This window comes from Protopterus annectens, chromosome 1.part1, assembly GCF_019279795.1.
Source record: "Protopterus annectens isolate FY-2018-M chromosome 1.part1, PAN1.0, whole genome shotgun sequence".
In the NCBI taxonomy this organism is placed as follows: Eukaryota; Metazoa; Chordata; order Ceratodontiformes; family Protopteridae; genus Protopterus; species Protopterus annectens.
The window spans coordinates 1,480,714,923-1,480,732,458 of record NC_056726.1 but is presented as its reverse complement, the minus strand read 5'-3'; the positions used below and the strand labels follow the sequence as shown (position 1 = coordinate 1,480,732,458).

Below are 17,536 nucleotides of genomic sequence, written 5' to 3'. Positions count from 1 at the left end.
TCTAGTTTTGAAGTAAAACAGTTTTAAAAGCCATCCTTCATATTCGGCTCCCAAGAAATCTTATTTTTCATTGTTGGGACCTTAATTTTAATCATGAGAAATTGATCCAGTCCTCTCTTGAGCATGTCCCTGGAAGAGACATAGAGGAGCTCTCCTGATCTCTAGCCCCAGGCAGGTATAAACCTAACCCTAGAGCAGTATCAGCCTTCACCAAGAAGACGATGCCACAATATAGAGACAAGATGATCAGCTTTAACAATTCCCCTCCTCTCTACGGAAAGGTACTACCGCCCCATAAGCTTGGGTCAAGTCTAGTCTGCAAAGCTATGGAGAGGATCAGGATGGAGTTTCATAACTCATAAACAAGATATAGGTGAAATAGTCACCAAGGGCCATTGATGAGAAAGGCAGTCCATACAGCCTACCTTGACCTTGCAGACCTTCTACATTGCCCACCCTGATCATGAAGGGATTCACATCCAGATCTAGTGAGGTCATTGTAAAGTTCCACCAAAAGGATAAAGGATTCCAAAATCTGTCATATGCTGCCAGATTGAAGAAACTCTCCATGTGAGGAGCACCTCGCTGACTCTGTTCAAAGGAAAATCTAAGACCTGTGGATGAGATCGTAGGTTTACCCCGGGGGAATCATCTCTGGGTCACTGCTGGACAGAGGCACAACAAACTAATGGTAGTTTCTTCTTCCCTACAACTTTGTAATTGGAAGACTGTTTTGTTGGTAGCCATTCCTTCTGCCAAGAGGGTCTGTGAACTTGAAGTACTCGGGGTAGTTCCACCTTTTTTTGCTTTTTAACATGGCCAGGTGACTCTTCATGCCAGTCCTTGTGTTTTGCCCAAGGTGGTTAACAGTTCGTCTCTGAATTAATCCATTCATCTTTTTCCTTGTTTTCCCCCCTTCACCACAGAATCTTTTTGATGGGGTTCTTCACACCTCGAATTTACAAAGACAGCTCAGGTATTACTTGGACAAGACAAAACTTATCAGGAGATCCGAGCAGTTTTTTGTTTCTTTTCATGCCAAGTAATTGGCTTTGAAGGTACCTACGTAAACCATGTCCTTGTAGATTTTAAGGCCATTTATTTTTGTATTCTTTTCATGGCAGCACCTTTCCCCTTCTGTTCATGCTCATTCTATTAGGGCAGTGGCCTCTTCTGCTACTTTTTTCAAAGGTCTGGGCTTGATCCATCTTAGAAACTTCTACTTGGTCTTCTTTTCATACCTTTACCAAAAATTACTAATTGGATGTCATTTCCAAGGCCAGGGCGGGCTTTGCCTGGGCCATCCTTCATGGGTTTTAGGAGGGCTCTTTTGTGCCTTTCTCCTTCCATACTTTCCAGTAGCTTTTATGCTCTAAGAATACTCCAGAAATGGTAAGGAAAGGACATTGTATAGTTGTGCAAGATCTTACCAGAGTAGATGTCCTTCCTCTCACTGTTATGTTCCGTCCCTCCCTTCTGTCCCCGTTGCTTTCTTTTGCTCTCCTTCTGGCATGGGGTCCAGATCCTTTTTTCCTCCTTCCTTTCCTGGCTGTACATGTTGTTGCTTTTTTCTGCGGTTGCTCTGTTTTTTTCTGGGGCTCTTCAGTTGTGAGGATTAGGCATCCGAATGTCAATCCGAAGGTCTAATGTGCGACCTTTAAGAAAGATGTAAAGGCTTTGGCTGGAAATTCAGCTGTCCTGGGCAGGACATCCCAAGAGTAAAGAAGTAGGGCATGTGCTGTTATGGTACGATCTTCAACAACTCCACTACTAAGGACTTTTGATTCCGGTCTGGTACAAACAAATCAAGGGCCATATGTCAGGCAGTATTTCTTGTACTTTCTTCACAAGTTTGAATGACCATCGCTGTCTGTTATGGTCTGTCTTGCCATTTTTCTTCCATTTGTCCATTTTCTCCAAGTTCAAACTACCTGACGTAAGTGCTATTGTTCACCTCGTAGTTTACACTAAGGGTGTGGTAGCCCATTTTAGAGCACTAATTAATTGTATTTGGATTAGTAGTTTGGCATTCTGTCTGAAGCACACTCTGCCTTCATTTTAGTTACTAGTTGTTCAGAGGTTTAGTTACAACTAGGGAGCACAGGACAAACGTATGTGTGATGCGTATACGAGTAGATCCTTTCCCACTTCTGTCCTAGCCCAATTCCCATTATGCTTCACTGCTGCCACTGGCTACAGATGTACTAGTAAAACACCGTGTTACATTCCTTCCTTCTCTCATGAAGATAGCATGCAGTGTATACACAGCCTACTACTGTAGTACTTGTTACTGGCATCCGGCATTAGTGCTGTGCTTGGTGCTTTAACCCACTTAAGAGAAGCTGCAACAGTAACTCCATTGTAGCTGGACATTTTGTTGATGCATTCTGAGGGACAGTTAGTACCTCTGCAAATCTCTGAAAGTTTTAATTCTGTAATGCTGTTAGTAATGTGTGTACGTTTGTGTTGAAGTCTGCCGTTTCTTTTCCAGATGGTCAGAAGAATGCATGTGGCCCCAGGGAGTGTTAGTAAAACACAACAAAAATGTATACAAAGCCATGGGGCATTACAATGTTGCAGTTCCTTCAGACATGTCACATTACAGATTTTATGTAAGTATGTTCAAATATTCTCGTAAAATGTCTTGTTGTTTTTTATTTCTCTGGAATGGCCACAACTGTTGAAATATGCAGCCAAATCATCTTGGTGCCATTGCTAAGTTGGGCAATAGTTTGTGGTAGTAAATTAAGGTTGGAACTCTGATGGTTTTCAGATTTGCTTTATGGTTGTATGTTATCCGTGTATGTGGATTTATTCATATTTGATTCCATTTTCAACCATTAACTTTTTCCCAAAGAAAATACAAGATACCATGTATATGTAACAGTATATTTAAAAAAAAAAAAAAAAGAAGAAATAAAACTGTGAGATGGGAAGTGCCCTGCTAAGTGCCAGACCTTAAGTAATTGAATAGTTCAAGTGGGGAGATAGCAGCGCATAAATGTGTCTATGAGATGATGATTGAATTAAATAGAAGAGAGCATGCTGTAAGCACATGGTTGTGAGATGGGATGAAGTTTATGTTGTAGGGCTGGTTGTGAGCTGGGATGAAGTTTATGTTGTAGGGCTGGTTGTGAGATGGGATGAAGTTTATGTTGTAGGGCTGGTTGTGAGATGGGATGAAGTTTATGTTGTAGGGCTGGTTGTGAGATGGGATGAAGTTTATGTTGTAGGGCTGGTTGTGAGATGGGATGAAGTTTATGTTGTAGGGCTGGTTGTGAGATGGGATGAAGTTTGTTGTAGGGCTGGTTGTGGGATGAAGTTTGTTGTAGTTGTAGGGCTGGTTGTGAGATGAAGTTTATGTTGTAGGGCTGGTTGTGAGATGGGATGATGTTTATGTTGTAGGGCTGGTTGTGAGATGGGATGACGTTTATGTTGTAGGGCTGGTTGTGAGATGGGATGACGTTTATGTTGTAGGGCTGGTTGTGAGATGGGATGACGTTTATGTTGTAGGGCTGGTTGTGAGATGGGATGACGTTTATGTTGTAGGGCTGGTTGTGAGATGGGATGACGTTTATGTTGTAGGGCTGGTTGTGAGATGGGATGAAGTTTATGTTGTAGGGCTGAAGTAGGAAAGTTTTCATTAGCTGCGTCTCTTCTGCTAAAGAGGCTTGATGGGCCTGTGCTCTGCTGTGACAACTGATTTGAGTGAGCAGGAGTGCTAGAGCAGATGCTAAGTAAAGTGCAAGAGACAGCAGACTTAACGTTGACTAACTGATGCACCACAGAGCAGGCTAAAGTAGGGACTTAGCAGTACAGAGGGACAGTTTGACTTCGCCAGTAGAACTTAGTGTATATACATGGGAGATGGCTATATTAAGGCGACAGTGACTTTTGAGGTGTTTGAAGGTAACACTTTTAGCCAAAACAGACCAAGAAGAAGGTGAGATATAGTTATGCTGCAATAGAAGCTTAGTGTAAAGGATGACAGGTTACTGAGGGGAGGTAGCTGGTCCAAGCACGGGGCAGTGTATTTTAAGTTCTGAATAGTATCCAAAGCAGATTTGTTTACTCTACTGAAAATATGGGGCTTGGGATGGCAAGGGGCTAGTGATACAAGTCTAGCTGCTGTATCAGAGAGTATTGTTTTGGTTTTAGAGTAGTTGATAGAGTTTTCTTGTTTTATACAATTGTTCCTTTCAAGTTCCAAGTCTGCTGTGGGCTGATTAGCTCTACATGCAGGCAGTTTGTTATCCCTGTGTTCTGTCGTATCACCAGTATAGAGAATAGCTTTGCTAGGAAGCATTAACAGCTAACAGAGTGGAAGAGAGAGAGAGCTAAGCAGATGAACGTTTTTTAAAGGGTATTTAGATGAGGTAGGTTAAGAACCAGTGAATGCTATTTTGTCCCAGGCTATAGTTTATTTTTTATTGATGATCGTGGTATGAGACAATGATTCCAAATAAAGTGGGAGAGAAGCAAGTGCTACTCAGCTCAGTATTCTGAATCTGCAAACTGTTGAAAGCTGACGTACAACTAGTATAAAAGGCCATCAGCCTGCATCCTTCAGGCATCACTTCTTCTTTCGGCTTTTTCCCGGTTAGGGGTCGCCACAGCGGATCATCTGTCCGCTCATGATTGGCAGAGGAGTTCTACAGTGTCGAGTTGCCAGCCCGGCGCCCAACCTTCCACAGAAGGCACACACACGCACACACTCACACCTAGGGCCAATTTAGAGTGTCCAATCCAACTACTTCCTGTCTTTGGGATGTGGGAGGAAACCGGAGCACCCGGAGGAAACCCACGCGACCACAGGGAGGACATGCAGACTCCGCACAGAAGGCACCCCAGCCGAGAATCGAACCAGAGAACCACTTGCTGTGAGGCAGCAATGCTAACCGCTGCACCACCATGGCCACCCTATTTTCCAGGCATTACTGTTGTGGCTAATAAAATATCTTAAACAAAACTCCATCCTGAAACTGAAAAGATATATATTCTTTGTCTTTATTTACCTTACTCTTGATGCATTATAATCCCTGTCATTTTCTTTTACCCCACTGTTGCAATCTATGGGGACTACTGTGCTGAGAGAATTTTTGTTTTCAGCTTACTTCATCCTTCTCCCAGAATGCAGTGGTGGGACCTTTTACTGTGGCAGTCTAAACTTCATAAGTCAGGGTTTCGTTTCTTTAGTTACAGTGTTAGTGTTTTGAGTTATAGGTTTCTCAGATGGTGTATGAAGGCAATGTCTAGACGTTTTAACTGAATTACTGTGCCCTTTGCTTGCTACATAAGTAAATGAGCCACCAAAGCTTTTTTTCTTTGCTTCGGTGTAGAAGAGGTGAAAAGCCATAGTTCAAGGCTACATTCCTTAAATTCCAGACTCCCTGACCTCAGACTCGTGCTAGTTATGGAACTGGTCAGCTCTGCTCATTTATTGGTATCTGACAGTTACTTCAGTGAGCTTATAAGGTGGATGATGTCTGTCTGTATTCTTTGGTAATTCTACTTTTGCAGTTGTGTGGCGGAAAGCATCACTTCCTTTAACAGAGTATTTACTGGGTTCTAGGCTCGTTATGTAGTGTTAGAATATTTCATCCTGTATCTTCATATAAATCACATTAACTGGTAAAGTAAAACATTTTTTAAATAGAAAATGTTTGTAGCATGTATCCTTACCAAGTCTTCGTATAAATCTCATATTAACTGGTAAAGTAAAACTTTTTTTAAATAAAAAAATGTTTGCAGCATGTATCCTTACCAAAACACAGTCTTGAAATATAAAACTGTGGACAGCGACTAACACTGAAAACTGTAGAATGTGTTGCCTAGCCAAACTCTGGAGATTAGGCACAAACCCATATGTCACCCAGTGGATAGCCAGCTGGCACACAGACAAGGCCCAGGAAGTTAGAACTGGAGAGTTCACCTCTACAAAAAAGGCCAATCATGAATGGAGTCCCTCAGGGATCAGTTCTTGGACTGCTCCTTTTTGGTATTTACTTCTATGAAGTCAAGGCCAATGTCATTGGTCTCTGGCTGCTAAATTTGCAGATTGCAAATTAGGAGCTGTCATTGAATCCCACACTGAGACAAATGTTCTCCAGGAAAGGCTGACAGACAGACAGCTGGTGTCAGAGCCATGGACTAAAACTAAATACCAAGAAATGCATAATAGTATCCTTAGGGAAGTCATCCACCCTTGGTAACTATCATTTTGACAACACATCCCTTAGAGCTGACCCAGTAATCGGGGACGCACACAGACTTTAATCTAGCATTTGACTATCATGTGTCTGCAGTAGTGTGGAAATCATTCGATGTTGCACAACTTTATAAACAAAGGTACAGCATCTAAGTCCAAGGAAGTCATTGTTCCACTGTATTTGGCATGCATCAGACATGTCATGGAGTACAATGCCCCCATTGGTATGTACCTAACCAGGCATGTCCAACAATTAGAGTGCCCACATAGGTTCCTCACTAAAAGAATACAGGACATAAGTAAAATGTCCTATGCAGACTGCCTGAAAGGCCCTATCTCTGTAGTCTGCATCCCACAGGCTTTTGAGGGGAGATCTATTCATGGCATACATGGCATTGTCAGACCCCTCTCTGAACCTACTGCATATTCACAAAACAAACAGCACCAGAATTACCCATTCTAAAGATTTAAACCTTGCCTGTGATATAAATAGTACCTGGGAGAGACAGGTATGTATCCCAGAGATTGCCCCATCTCCGGAACAGGTTCCCCATCCATGTGAAGCAGAGTTCCTCCCTAACCCAATTCAAATGCAGCTTGAACAATTGGATGAGGAACAGGAAATTCGTCCATGGTTTGGCACCTCTGTCTCTAATGGACACAAGCAACCTGTAAATGGTTCATCTCCCAGGCCCCTGCTTGTAAATGTTTCATCTCCCAGGCCCCTGCTTGTAAATGTTTCATCTCCCAGGCCCCTGCTTGTAAATGTTTCATCTCCCAGGCCCCTGCTTGTAAATGTTTCATCTCCCAGGCCCCTGCTTGTAAATGTTTCATCTCCCAGGCCCTGCTTGTAAATCATCTCCAGGCAGGGCCCTGCTTGTAAATGTTTCATCTCCCAGGCCCCTGCTTGTAAATGTTTCATCTCCCAGGCCCCTGCTTGTGCTTGTAAATGTTTCATCTCTGCTTGTAAATGTTTCATCTCCCAGGCCCCTGCTTGTAAATGTTTCATCTCCCAGGCCCCTGCTTGTAAATGTTTCATCTCCCAGGCCCCTTGCTTGTAAATGTTTCATCTCCCAGGCCCCTGCTTGTAAATGTTTCATCTGCCAGGCCCCTGCTTGTAAATGTTTCATCTGCCAGGCCCCTGCTTGTAAATGTTTCATCTGCCAGGCCCCTGCTTGTAAATGGTTCATCTCCCAGGCCCCTGCTTACACTTACCAAGGGTATCAGAACTTAAGAGATTTGGGATGCATGGCTAGGCTTAAAAAGGCCCCTGCAGTCATTAGCCTAGTAAATTCCTGTGAGTCTGTCATGTAAGCCAAGACAAATTCCTTTCTGAAGCAATGTAAAATTTGATTAGGAAAATTGTAGGACCTCCATGAGCCTTCTACAAGGAAACATGAAAGTGAAAACATTGAAAGGTACTAAAGGGTTTCATGACATTAAACAAGTAGTGTCATATTGGTAGAAAAAAAAGCTCCAGGATAGGGTTAATGTCCTGTAGGGCTGTTGTGCCTTAAGTGATGGCTTATACTAACAGCTGTGCAGTGCAGCTTTACAATTTGATGTCCTGGTGATCCATGTCTTCCAAACTCATTGCCTCCCTTCTACCCATAAGCATGGCTTTTGAGGTCCTGACATATGAACTGTGCATAGTGAAGTTATGAAACATTAAAATCTCAGAGTATTGCGTTTCAAGTTAATTAGCCATTGCCCCATAGATGACACCAAAAGTCTCCACTGCTTGAAATGTTCCATTTCTGATCCTGGGTCAGTGGAATCTCCCCAGATTTCAGTACACTTGTGAGAAACGCTGTAGGAAAAGGGATCCTACTGTCCCAACATGAATAAACCTTTCCTTCTATTCCTTCAGCATCCAAAAAAGGACTCTGACCCCCTTGCAACCCACCACTGACAAAATTCGCCATTTTGTTACCAGCTGCCCTTGAAAGGGGCATCACTGTGTCAGTCTGTTTGAAAACAAATGGCTCTACATAAAACAGCTTGACCACCACCTTCTTGAATTTGCCACTTTTAAATGACTGTCTAGAAATGTACTCACCTCTCATGAAAACAGATTTAAAAAAAAGCTTCTTGTCTTAACCTCAGGAATTACTCACATTTTTCTCCCAAAACTAGATCCCCCCACACACAACCAACTTTTAGTGTACTAGGCTGTCCTCCAAATTAGCCATCTCACCCCATTGAGCTTAAAGATCTCTCCGTTTACCACAATTGTAGAGGAACTTCCTCCACAAAGAAGCCAAATGCACTCGTCCCCAAAAGGGCCATGTAACCTAGGTGTCTCTCAAGTGCTGTACTGTCGTCCGCTGCCTACATGACTAAGTCATTTTATTGATACTTGAACTATGCACATGCTTAACATTTTTTTAATGGCTTGTGTTTATTTTGTACGTTAATGTTTGCTGTACATTCTAACTTATTGTACATCATGTACTTAGAATTAGTTTACGCAGGTTGCATCTGAAAATGGTCCGATATGATTGGTGCACTACCCCCGATAAACAAGCAGACGTGCATAAATAAATCAATTGATCCCAGCATTTTTCTAGGCCATTTCATTAAAGGTAGGGATCAGCTGTGCCCCCAGGTACCAAAGAGAGCTCACTTCTCAGTGAAATGGAAGGGCTTGTTTAGTCACATGCAAGGGCGTATATATATATATATATATATATATATATATATATATATATATATATATATATATATATGGAAAATGGTGCTACCTTCATGATGATTTGAGAAGAAAGCAAGTGGAAATGAAATTAAAATGCTGAAGATTTTTTGGCACTACATGGTAGCTGTCTGGTGTAGGTAGAACAAATACTCTGGGATAAATAAAGTTGCCTGCAGAAAGGTTTATCTTACACTCTTTGCTCTTCTACTGTAACTGATAACTTATGTCTTCTTTTATTGCTTGTAGTATGGGTTCTTAGGCTAAAGCAAAAAGTAGAGGTGGCATTGACCATCCTTGTCCTGCTTAGACCTTCTACCAAGAAAAATCTCTTGACATAGTGTGCCATACCCCCCCTTTTCTTTTTTCAAAACTTGAGTGTCTGAGACACAGGATTTAAAATCTGAAACCATACCAAGGAATTGTCATCAGAAAGGAGTTAATTATTTGTCATCACTTTAAAGGGTGAAGTAAGCATACATTAATAGAAGTTTTATTCATAGATTTGTTGATTGTTACTAGGCTAACAACGCAGGGGTCCTTTCTAAGCCTAGCCAAGTTTTCCCAAAATAATAATGATGTCCTGTATCCAAACAGGAAATTGAGGGCCAGGCATTTATAAGCTACCTCTGTCCATAAGGGACATGGATATCAGGCCTGATGCAAGTTTCCTGTTCCCCATCCACTGGTCCAGGTTGTGCTTAAACTGAGTAATAGATGAACTCGGCGTCACATGGATGGGAAGCTTGTTCCATAGGAGGGGACAGTCTCTGGGACACATCTGTCTCTCCAGTATGTTCTGTTTAAATCACAGACAAAATTCAGATCCCTAGAGCTTGTATTTTTCGTATTGTTTGACTTACGATTATGAAGGAGATCCGTACGTATGGGGGTTTGTGAATGCCTTGTAAGCCCAGGTATAGATCACCCTTCAGCAGTCTATAGGAGAATGAATAGAGGGGAAGGGCTTTAAGGTGTTCTGCGTAAAGCAGGTTTGTTACGCCTTGTAGCCTTTTTGTAAGGAACCTCTGAGATCACTCTAGATGCTGCATATGCCTGGTAAAGTACATACCGAAGGGAACATTGTACTCTGGGCTGATGAGGGATGACTACAGTGGGATAATGACCTCTTTGGACCTAGATGCTATGCCCCTACTTACAAGTTGTGCAACAAAAGAGGATTTCCTCATCACTGTGGTTACGTGATGGTTGAAGTTAAAGCTACTGTCTATGTGCGTACCCAGATCTCTGACCACTTTGTTGACTCATAAGGGAGTATTATCAACATGGTAGTTAGCCAGGATGGTTGACTTCCCAAAGGGTACAGTTATGCATTTCTTAACATTGAGTTTAACACCATGATTTTGGCACCATTTGTTAGTCAGCGATAGACCTTCTTGAAGAATGCTAGTGTCTGCAGGAGAGTTGATGATGGCCCCCAGCTGGCAATCACCTGCAAACTTAGTTGGCCATAAACCTTCAGCATTTGCTTCCATTTTAAAGAAATAGATGCCAAAAAAGAGCGGGCCCAGTACCAAGCCCTGGGGGACTCCTTTGGTTACTAGCCTCTTGGTGGAGGTGGCCTTGCCTGTTTTTACCTTGTTGCCCCATCAGTGAGCCAGCTGGCTATCCATTGGGTGATAAATGGATTTTTACCCAAGTTACTGAGCTTGTCTAATGCCTGAGGTGGATATTGTATCAAAAGCCTTGGCTAGGTCGAGGTAAACTGTGTGCACAGTCTTACCTTCATCTAGTGCTTTGGTGAACCTCTTAGATTGCACCAGATTTAATAGGCATGACCTCTTTTAACCAAGCCAAACTGTGATGAGTCAAGTGTTTGCAGATTACCTGTGTCCTCTTTATTATGTCCATGATGATTCTTTCCATGGCCTTGCATGTTAGGCTGGTAAGACTTTGTGGGCCTGAGTTACCTGGATCAGTGGTTGGATCTCCTTTGTGCAGGAAGAATGTCTGTAGCCATCTTCCATTCCTTGGGTACAAAACTTGATTGTAGGCTGTAGTTAAGTGATTCAAGTGGACCAGAGAGGTTATATTTCATGCTATTTATTAAACATCCCAGGATGTTATTGGGGCCCATCAATGCAATGGAAAGTGCATTGATGCCGTGTTCTCTAGTAATGGCTGGGGAAATTGTGGTATATAGTTATTTCTTTTGGACTATCTGGGGGAGTTGGGGGAGAAATTTGAGCTGATCCTGTCAGCCAAAAGATTGGCAGTGACCTCCGGTTGAGTGTGGATGATGCCATTTACAGTAAGCTCTGCACATTTCCCCCGAGGTTACAGACATAGCAGTAGAATGCTTTGTGGTTGTCCCTTCCCTGAGAAGCTGTTTTTCTTCAAATTTAGACGTTTAAGTAGTAATTAATCCTCTTAGCTGCCTGTTTAGATTGTTCTGGGAGCTTTTGCTATGTATTGCTTTGTTTCCTCTACTCTTGGCTAAGATTTTTTTTTTCTATTGTATAACCAATTGATATTGTGATTCCACCAGGGTGGTTTGTCTTTTGAGTTTGTCTTATTCTAAATACAAGTGGACACAGCTGACTCTGTACAGCTATCAATATGGCTGTACAGAGATTTTGGAAATTGCTCAGCATATGCTATGGTGTTTACTGGGTTGAAGGTGCTTGGAATTTAGCCAAGGTGTAGTACAGAGAGGTTAGTCTTGAAATAGTTCCTAAAGGTTTTTGGTTTTGCTGGATCTCTCGGATTTAATTTTAATTTCAAGCAGTACTGCCTTATGGTCAGATCTAACAAGCGAAGGCATTACATTGGGTGAGCACCCCCACGTTTGTGAGTACAAGGTCAAGGATGTTTTTACCCCCTGGTAGGAGAATGAACCAAATGTTCCAGGATGTTGATATTAAAGTTTAGGAATTTGTGCATTAGAGGTGGTGTAGGATTCCCAGTCTGTAGAGGCGTAGTTGAGATCCCCCATGAGTATCCTATTGGGTTGAACTATAAAGGACTGTAGTACATTGAGATAGGTAATGTAGGTTTTCTGGGACATGGAGGGGGACCTATAGGTTACAAGAATATGGTACAATAGTGCGACACCCTGATTATGGTGAGTTGCACGTGTATGAGTTCCAGTGAGTCTTTAACTAGTCTGGATGTGAGGTTGGTTTTAATGTAGACTGAGACTCCTCCACCTTTAGTTCCCTCCTGTGCAGTAGCTGAACTAAAGGTGTGAAAGGCATTTTATAACCTTGCATTGCTTGGGGTACTAACCACAACTGTAAACCAGGTCTCTGTTACTGCACAGATGTCTACACTCTCCAGGGTGAGGAAGATTTGCAAGGAGTGGAGTTTCTTAAGACTTCTAGCATTGAGCAGTACCACCTTCAGATATTCCTTCTTAGCGTCAGTTAAGTTGGAAGGTTTATCAGTTTGGCATTGCCTAAAAAAAGGCACTATGGGGGTGAAGAAGGTCTTTGCCAGTATTCAAAGGTCTTGAGGGAATACGTGCAGACCATCCCTGGCAAAGCAGCAGAAATTTACTGTAGTAAATATTGTTTTTTCGCATGCTGGGAGTGCTTATCCACCACACTTGAAGAATGCTGTCAGTTGAATTTTTCGAGGCTTCTAGAAACACCAATTTGTATACTACTAACGATTTGATAAACACTCTTGATTTGTTTCTTGGAGAGAGGCTATGAAAACTTTGACAGACTTCTAAAGCAGTCAGAAAGAAGACATCCCATAGACATCTTTTGTTTGATGTAGTTAGAAATAACATTTATCCAAGCAGGAAATATCATTTCCTTTATTTTTTGTAACACTATGCACAGATTATAATGTGGAAGGAGAGGTATGTCATTAAATTTGATTGGTGTATTTAATAAGTTGTGGGCTGTCAAATATACTTCCTGGATTTCCTAACATTGCTTGTAAAAAGCCTTTAAACATAGGGGACTTTGGTAATTTAAGAGCCAATGATGTGGGATCTTTCCATGCCTGAATTGCAATGTATGAGCTTTTGTTTCTAAGCAGGAAGTGCTAAGGATAAATAAATAAGTGAATAGGTATGAGTGATTTTCTTGTCAATAATTTTGTAATTATGCCATTTTTTGCAACCTGCTCAAGACAAATATGGTATGTGGCTCAGACCACGCACACATGGTTAATCAAGGATATAGGAACATGTGATGTTTTGAACAAGACCTTAAATCTAGAACCCTACATTCTACAGTGCATCATGGCGGTAGTGTTTCAGATTTATTATGTTTCTTGGACATCCCAGTTTTAAAAAGAGAAGACAGCAAAAAATATGGTTTGAATAAATGTTCCATATTGTTTCTAAATGGTTTGAATATGGAACTTGATGTTATGCAAGTTTTCTGTAAAAGACAAGACAATTTCTACTCGCATGATAGCGACTGGTTTTGTGTAATTAGGTAACTATTTAAATTAGCAGCATGTTGATTCAGTCATCTGTTCTCAAGAAGACATTTTGGTTGAGGCATCAGGGGGTGTTACTGTTAGAATAATAAAGGTTTCACAAGTTGTGGTCAATTTTACAGTGGTCTTTCAGCCATGGGGGGGCATTGCCATTCTTGTCCGACTTTGTAAATAACTGCATTTCCTCCAGGGAAACCCAGCTGGACAGTATTGTCTTTTCTTTGTCCGTTAACTTAAGGAAAGAGAGCATCTCCAGAATGTTCATTTGTTTAGTATTTGTATTGTGGTATATGACACGTAGTTTTCTGTTAGCTAAAAACTATAAACAAATATAAATAACTGTCTGTGGATGGCAGTTGAGAGCTACTGTACGACTGAGCAAACTGATTTCAAACCCAAAAGCTACATTTTTAACTGCTTTATGAGGAAGGATTAGAAACTAAAATGTTTTATGTTGTCTTATCTCGCCTTCATTCTTACAATGATGGGTCGGCTCTGACTCTGCCTAATACACAACTGAAAGACTCGAACTTGGCTCGTGGCAAGTAGGTATCCCATAATGCAGTGGTGTAATTCCCCAGATCCCATTTCCGCTTTACGAGGTTGGAGGTGCTCATCTTGGCCGTGGCTAAGTTGTGAAAAGTTTTCTTCAGATTTCCTTTTAGAACCTGTAACCCTTTTCTCTTTTATAGTAGATGTGTTTTTCTTGCTTATAGTTACCAAAAAGTTCTAAGGCCACTACCTCCTCGGCTCCACAGTCCTCTGAGCTGATGGAGGTTATACTAATTGACAAGCCTGGGTCTTCGGTTCCAAGGTCCTCGGAGCCATGAGGTACCTCTTCTCGGAGACTGTCCACGGATATTTCACCGGTTTCTCTGACACTGAGATCTCCCATTCTGCACAGGTCTCGTTCTCCATCCCTATCCTCCAGGTCCACCAGGAGCTTATCTGGTGATGACATGCAACGGGTGGTGCGCAGACTCTTGAAGCCACTGGCGCTAACTAAATTATTTTCGGCTCAGACCCATTTCGTCCTGGAGCCTACTGTACCAATTGTACCCACTGTTGTTCCTCTTCGGAGCCAGAGTGCTTGGTACTAATTGTGGATCTTGTCAATTCCGAGACCCCCTTCGGTGTTTACGGAGCCGACTTCTGCCCCGACATGGTCAGTGCTGTCCGGAGAGTCTGGGAGCCAGGGTTCCCCGGTCGGCCCTGGGGGGGGGGGTCTCGGCCCCAGTCATCTTCAGTGCCGAGCCTGCCCCTCGGAGCATCGGCCCGGGTTAGCTCGGCTCCCACATCAGCCTTGGGTCCGATCTCACTGGTTCCGGTGCCTTCCTCTGTCTCCTTGTAGCCGAGGGAGTCTTCGGAGCCGGTGGGATCCACCTTTGAGCTGATGAGGAGTGTGCTATTATCTACCCATACAGCTCCACATAAGAATACTAGCACTCGTCCCCCTAAGGCAGCGGCTACTATCTTAGCACCACCCATTCCACAGGACAGCAGAGATCCAGGGTGTCAGGATCCCCCACTGGGCAAACACCTCTCCTCCGAGGCCTCCCCAGAATATCCTTCTGAGGAGCCACCTTGGAAGAGAACTTGCAAGAGGAAGCATGTGGACTCTCCAGATGAGTTTGTCACTTCAGACACTGATCTTGAGGAGTCGCAAGGGTCCCCACAGTCATCCTTTGATATCTCATTTGCAGATATTCTAGAGATCCTTAAGCAGAGAGGCAGATGTCACCACCCCTTCTGATGAAGAGTTCAGTGTACCTGAAGGCTTTTGGATCTCAACCTTCAGCCTCCTGGGTGTCTCTGCCTTCCGATGAGCTAATGGACCTGGTTAGTTGAATGGCGTGCGAGTCACCTGACACAGTGGAACCCCAGTCCCTCTGAGACCAAACAAGTTCTTATCAGCTCCTTCGGGAAAGGATTTCTTCACTAAGAGGGTACCTGTAGATGGTATGGTGGTGGCAGCAGTCACCAAGATGGAACTTTCAGAGGTATCCTCATCTGTTCATCCTCCGAATAAAGACTCTCGAATGATGGACAGATACGGGAAGCGTGTCTTTTCGTCAGCAACATTTACACTCTGATCGCTGAACTACCTAACTCACTTTACAAGGCTACAAAGAGATCTCCTGAAAGAGCTATGAGATACTGTACAAGGTACATTAGCTGTGGGGGTGAATGAATAGGTCTCCTCCCAGCTGTCCACCTTAAATTCCATCGTCAACTCCTCCATGAGGCTGATATCCTATGGAGCTGATGGAGCGAGCAGGGGTTCGAGGTTTCCTGACACTCCTGGATGCGCTTATGCAGTTTTGTGGAGCCCTTTAAGTCTACTTTTACTAATACCCATTTTGATGGTTCCTCACTCTTTGGACTCAAAGTAAGACACACTCACCCGATGCGAGCAGGAAGGAAAAACTCTCTCTGCCGTTGGAGTATGTTTTTTCCGTACCTTCAAGACCTTATCCTAAAGGTAAGAAGAGTGGGAAAATGTGGTTCAAAAGAACCCAGAGAATTTTCCAGGACGCACAGGGTGATTCCTTCCCCAGTGGCAGAGGGGAAGGTAATGGCAGAGGGGGCCCGCAAAACCAGGGTGACAGTGATTACTTGCGCGGACGTCCTTAGCGCTCCTGAAAGGAGGACCCGACTGCTCTACTCTGGAGGCAGTCGGGGAATGTTTGTCTATGTACCCAGAAGCCTGCCAAGCTATCACAAGAGACAAGTGGGTACTAAAAATAATATCCAGAGGATATTCCATTTTATTCTCCAACCCTGTTCCACAGACCAGAACAATCCCAGATTTTCCACCCAATCTAAGGGAGCAAGCAAAGTACAGTTGTGTACACTTACCATAAATGTAGATGTTCGAGTGTATTCACTGTTGCAGTCATTACACTTGGGTTATCCTGCTGGCAGGCTACCCTCAGTCGACCTGAATTCCAAAGTCTAGGTCCGGCGTCAGTTGCTGTCACCTCTTCCCTGACGTCAGTGCGCCAGTGGTATAAAAGATGCAGCCAACGCCATTTTCTTCAGTTTTTCTTGCCCCAGATGTCAGCTGCCCCCAAAAGGGTAGGCTAAAAATATGCCAATAAAATGTGCATGCACCAAAATGTATAATAACTTCATCTACAAGCAAATACACCACATAGGTTGTATAGATTAGAGAAGTGCAGATAAGTTGCAGCAAAGATATAGGGGATGGTGGTTGGGTAACCTGGACTGCAACAGTGAATACACTCGAACATCTACATTTGTGGTAAGTGTACACAACTGTACTATGTTCTTCGTGTTTCACTGTTGCAGTCATTACACTTGGGTTGGATCCCAAAGCTATAGTTGGGAGTCTGGAGCTAAATAGCATTAGGAGCGGCTATGAGGCCCTGCAGAACTGCAGTGGCAAAGCCTGCCCTGGATTTAGAGTAGAGTGGTAAATGATAGTGCTTTGTAAAAGTGTGCACTGAACTCCAGGTAGCAGCCTCTAAAATGTCTTTGGTTGGTACTCCCCTGAGGAAGGCTGCTGAAGTGGCTGCTGCTCTGGTTGAATGTGGCCTAATGCCCTTAGGCACTGGCTTGCCATGTTGTGAATATTGGACACGAATGCAGTGGCCTATCCACTTTGAAATAGTCTGCTTTGAGATAGCCTTTCCTTGTGATCCTGCAGCATATGCCACTAGTAGTTGCTCTGTCTTTCTGAAAGCTTTGGTTCTGTCCGAGTAGAAGCGTAGCTGTGTTTGTCCAAAGAATGCAGAATTCTCTCCCCCTTATTCTGTGGGTTTGGATAAAAAGTAGGCAGATGAAGAGTTTGGTTAAGGGCCACACTGGACACTACCTTAGGCATAAATGTCAGGTTTGTCCTCAGAGAAACCCTGTCTGTATACAAAATGATAAAAGGTTCCACAGCCATGAGTGCCACCCTGTCTGTATACAAAATGATAAAAGGTTCCACAGCCATGAGTGCCTGTAGCTCTGAGACTCGTCTTGCAGAGGTTATTGCTAGGAGCAGAGCTGTTTTCCAAGATAAAAACGTTGTATCAGCTGTAGCGGTTGGCTCAGAAGGAGACAGGGTGAGTTTTTCCAAAACATAATTGAGGTCCCATGCTGGTATTGGTGATCTCCTTGGAGGCCTTAAGTTTTTGGCTCCTCTGAGGTACTGCCTTAACAAGGGATGAGAAAAGATTGGTGGCTCTGTCTTGTAATGAGACGAAATG

At 43.1% G+C, this 17,536-nt stretch overlaps 1 protein-coding gene across 3 annotated transcripts in view; it reads left to right on the top strand.

Moving 5' to 3' along the window:
* Positions 1 to 17,536, top strand: part of TMEM39B (transmembrane protein 39B) — a 509,422-nt gene that overhangs the window by 389,965 nt on the left and 101,921 nt on the right. For all 3 annotated transcript variants that reach the window (XM_044082633.1, XM_044082642.1, XM_044082651.1), the window contains one exon: positions 2,492 to 2,612. In XM_044082633.1, coding sequence (XP_043938568.1) covers positions 2,492 to 2,612 — 121 coding nt within the window. The remainder of the gene's footprint in view (positions 1 to 2,491; positions 2,613 to 17,536) is intronic.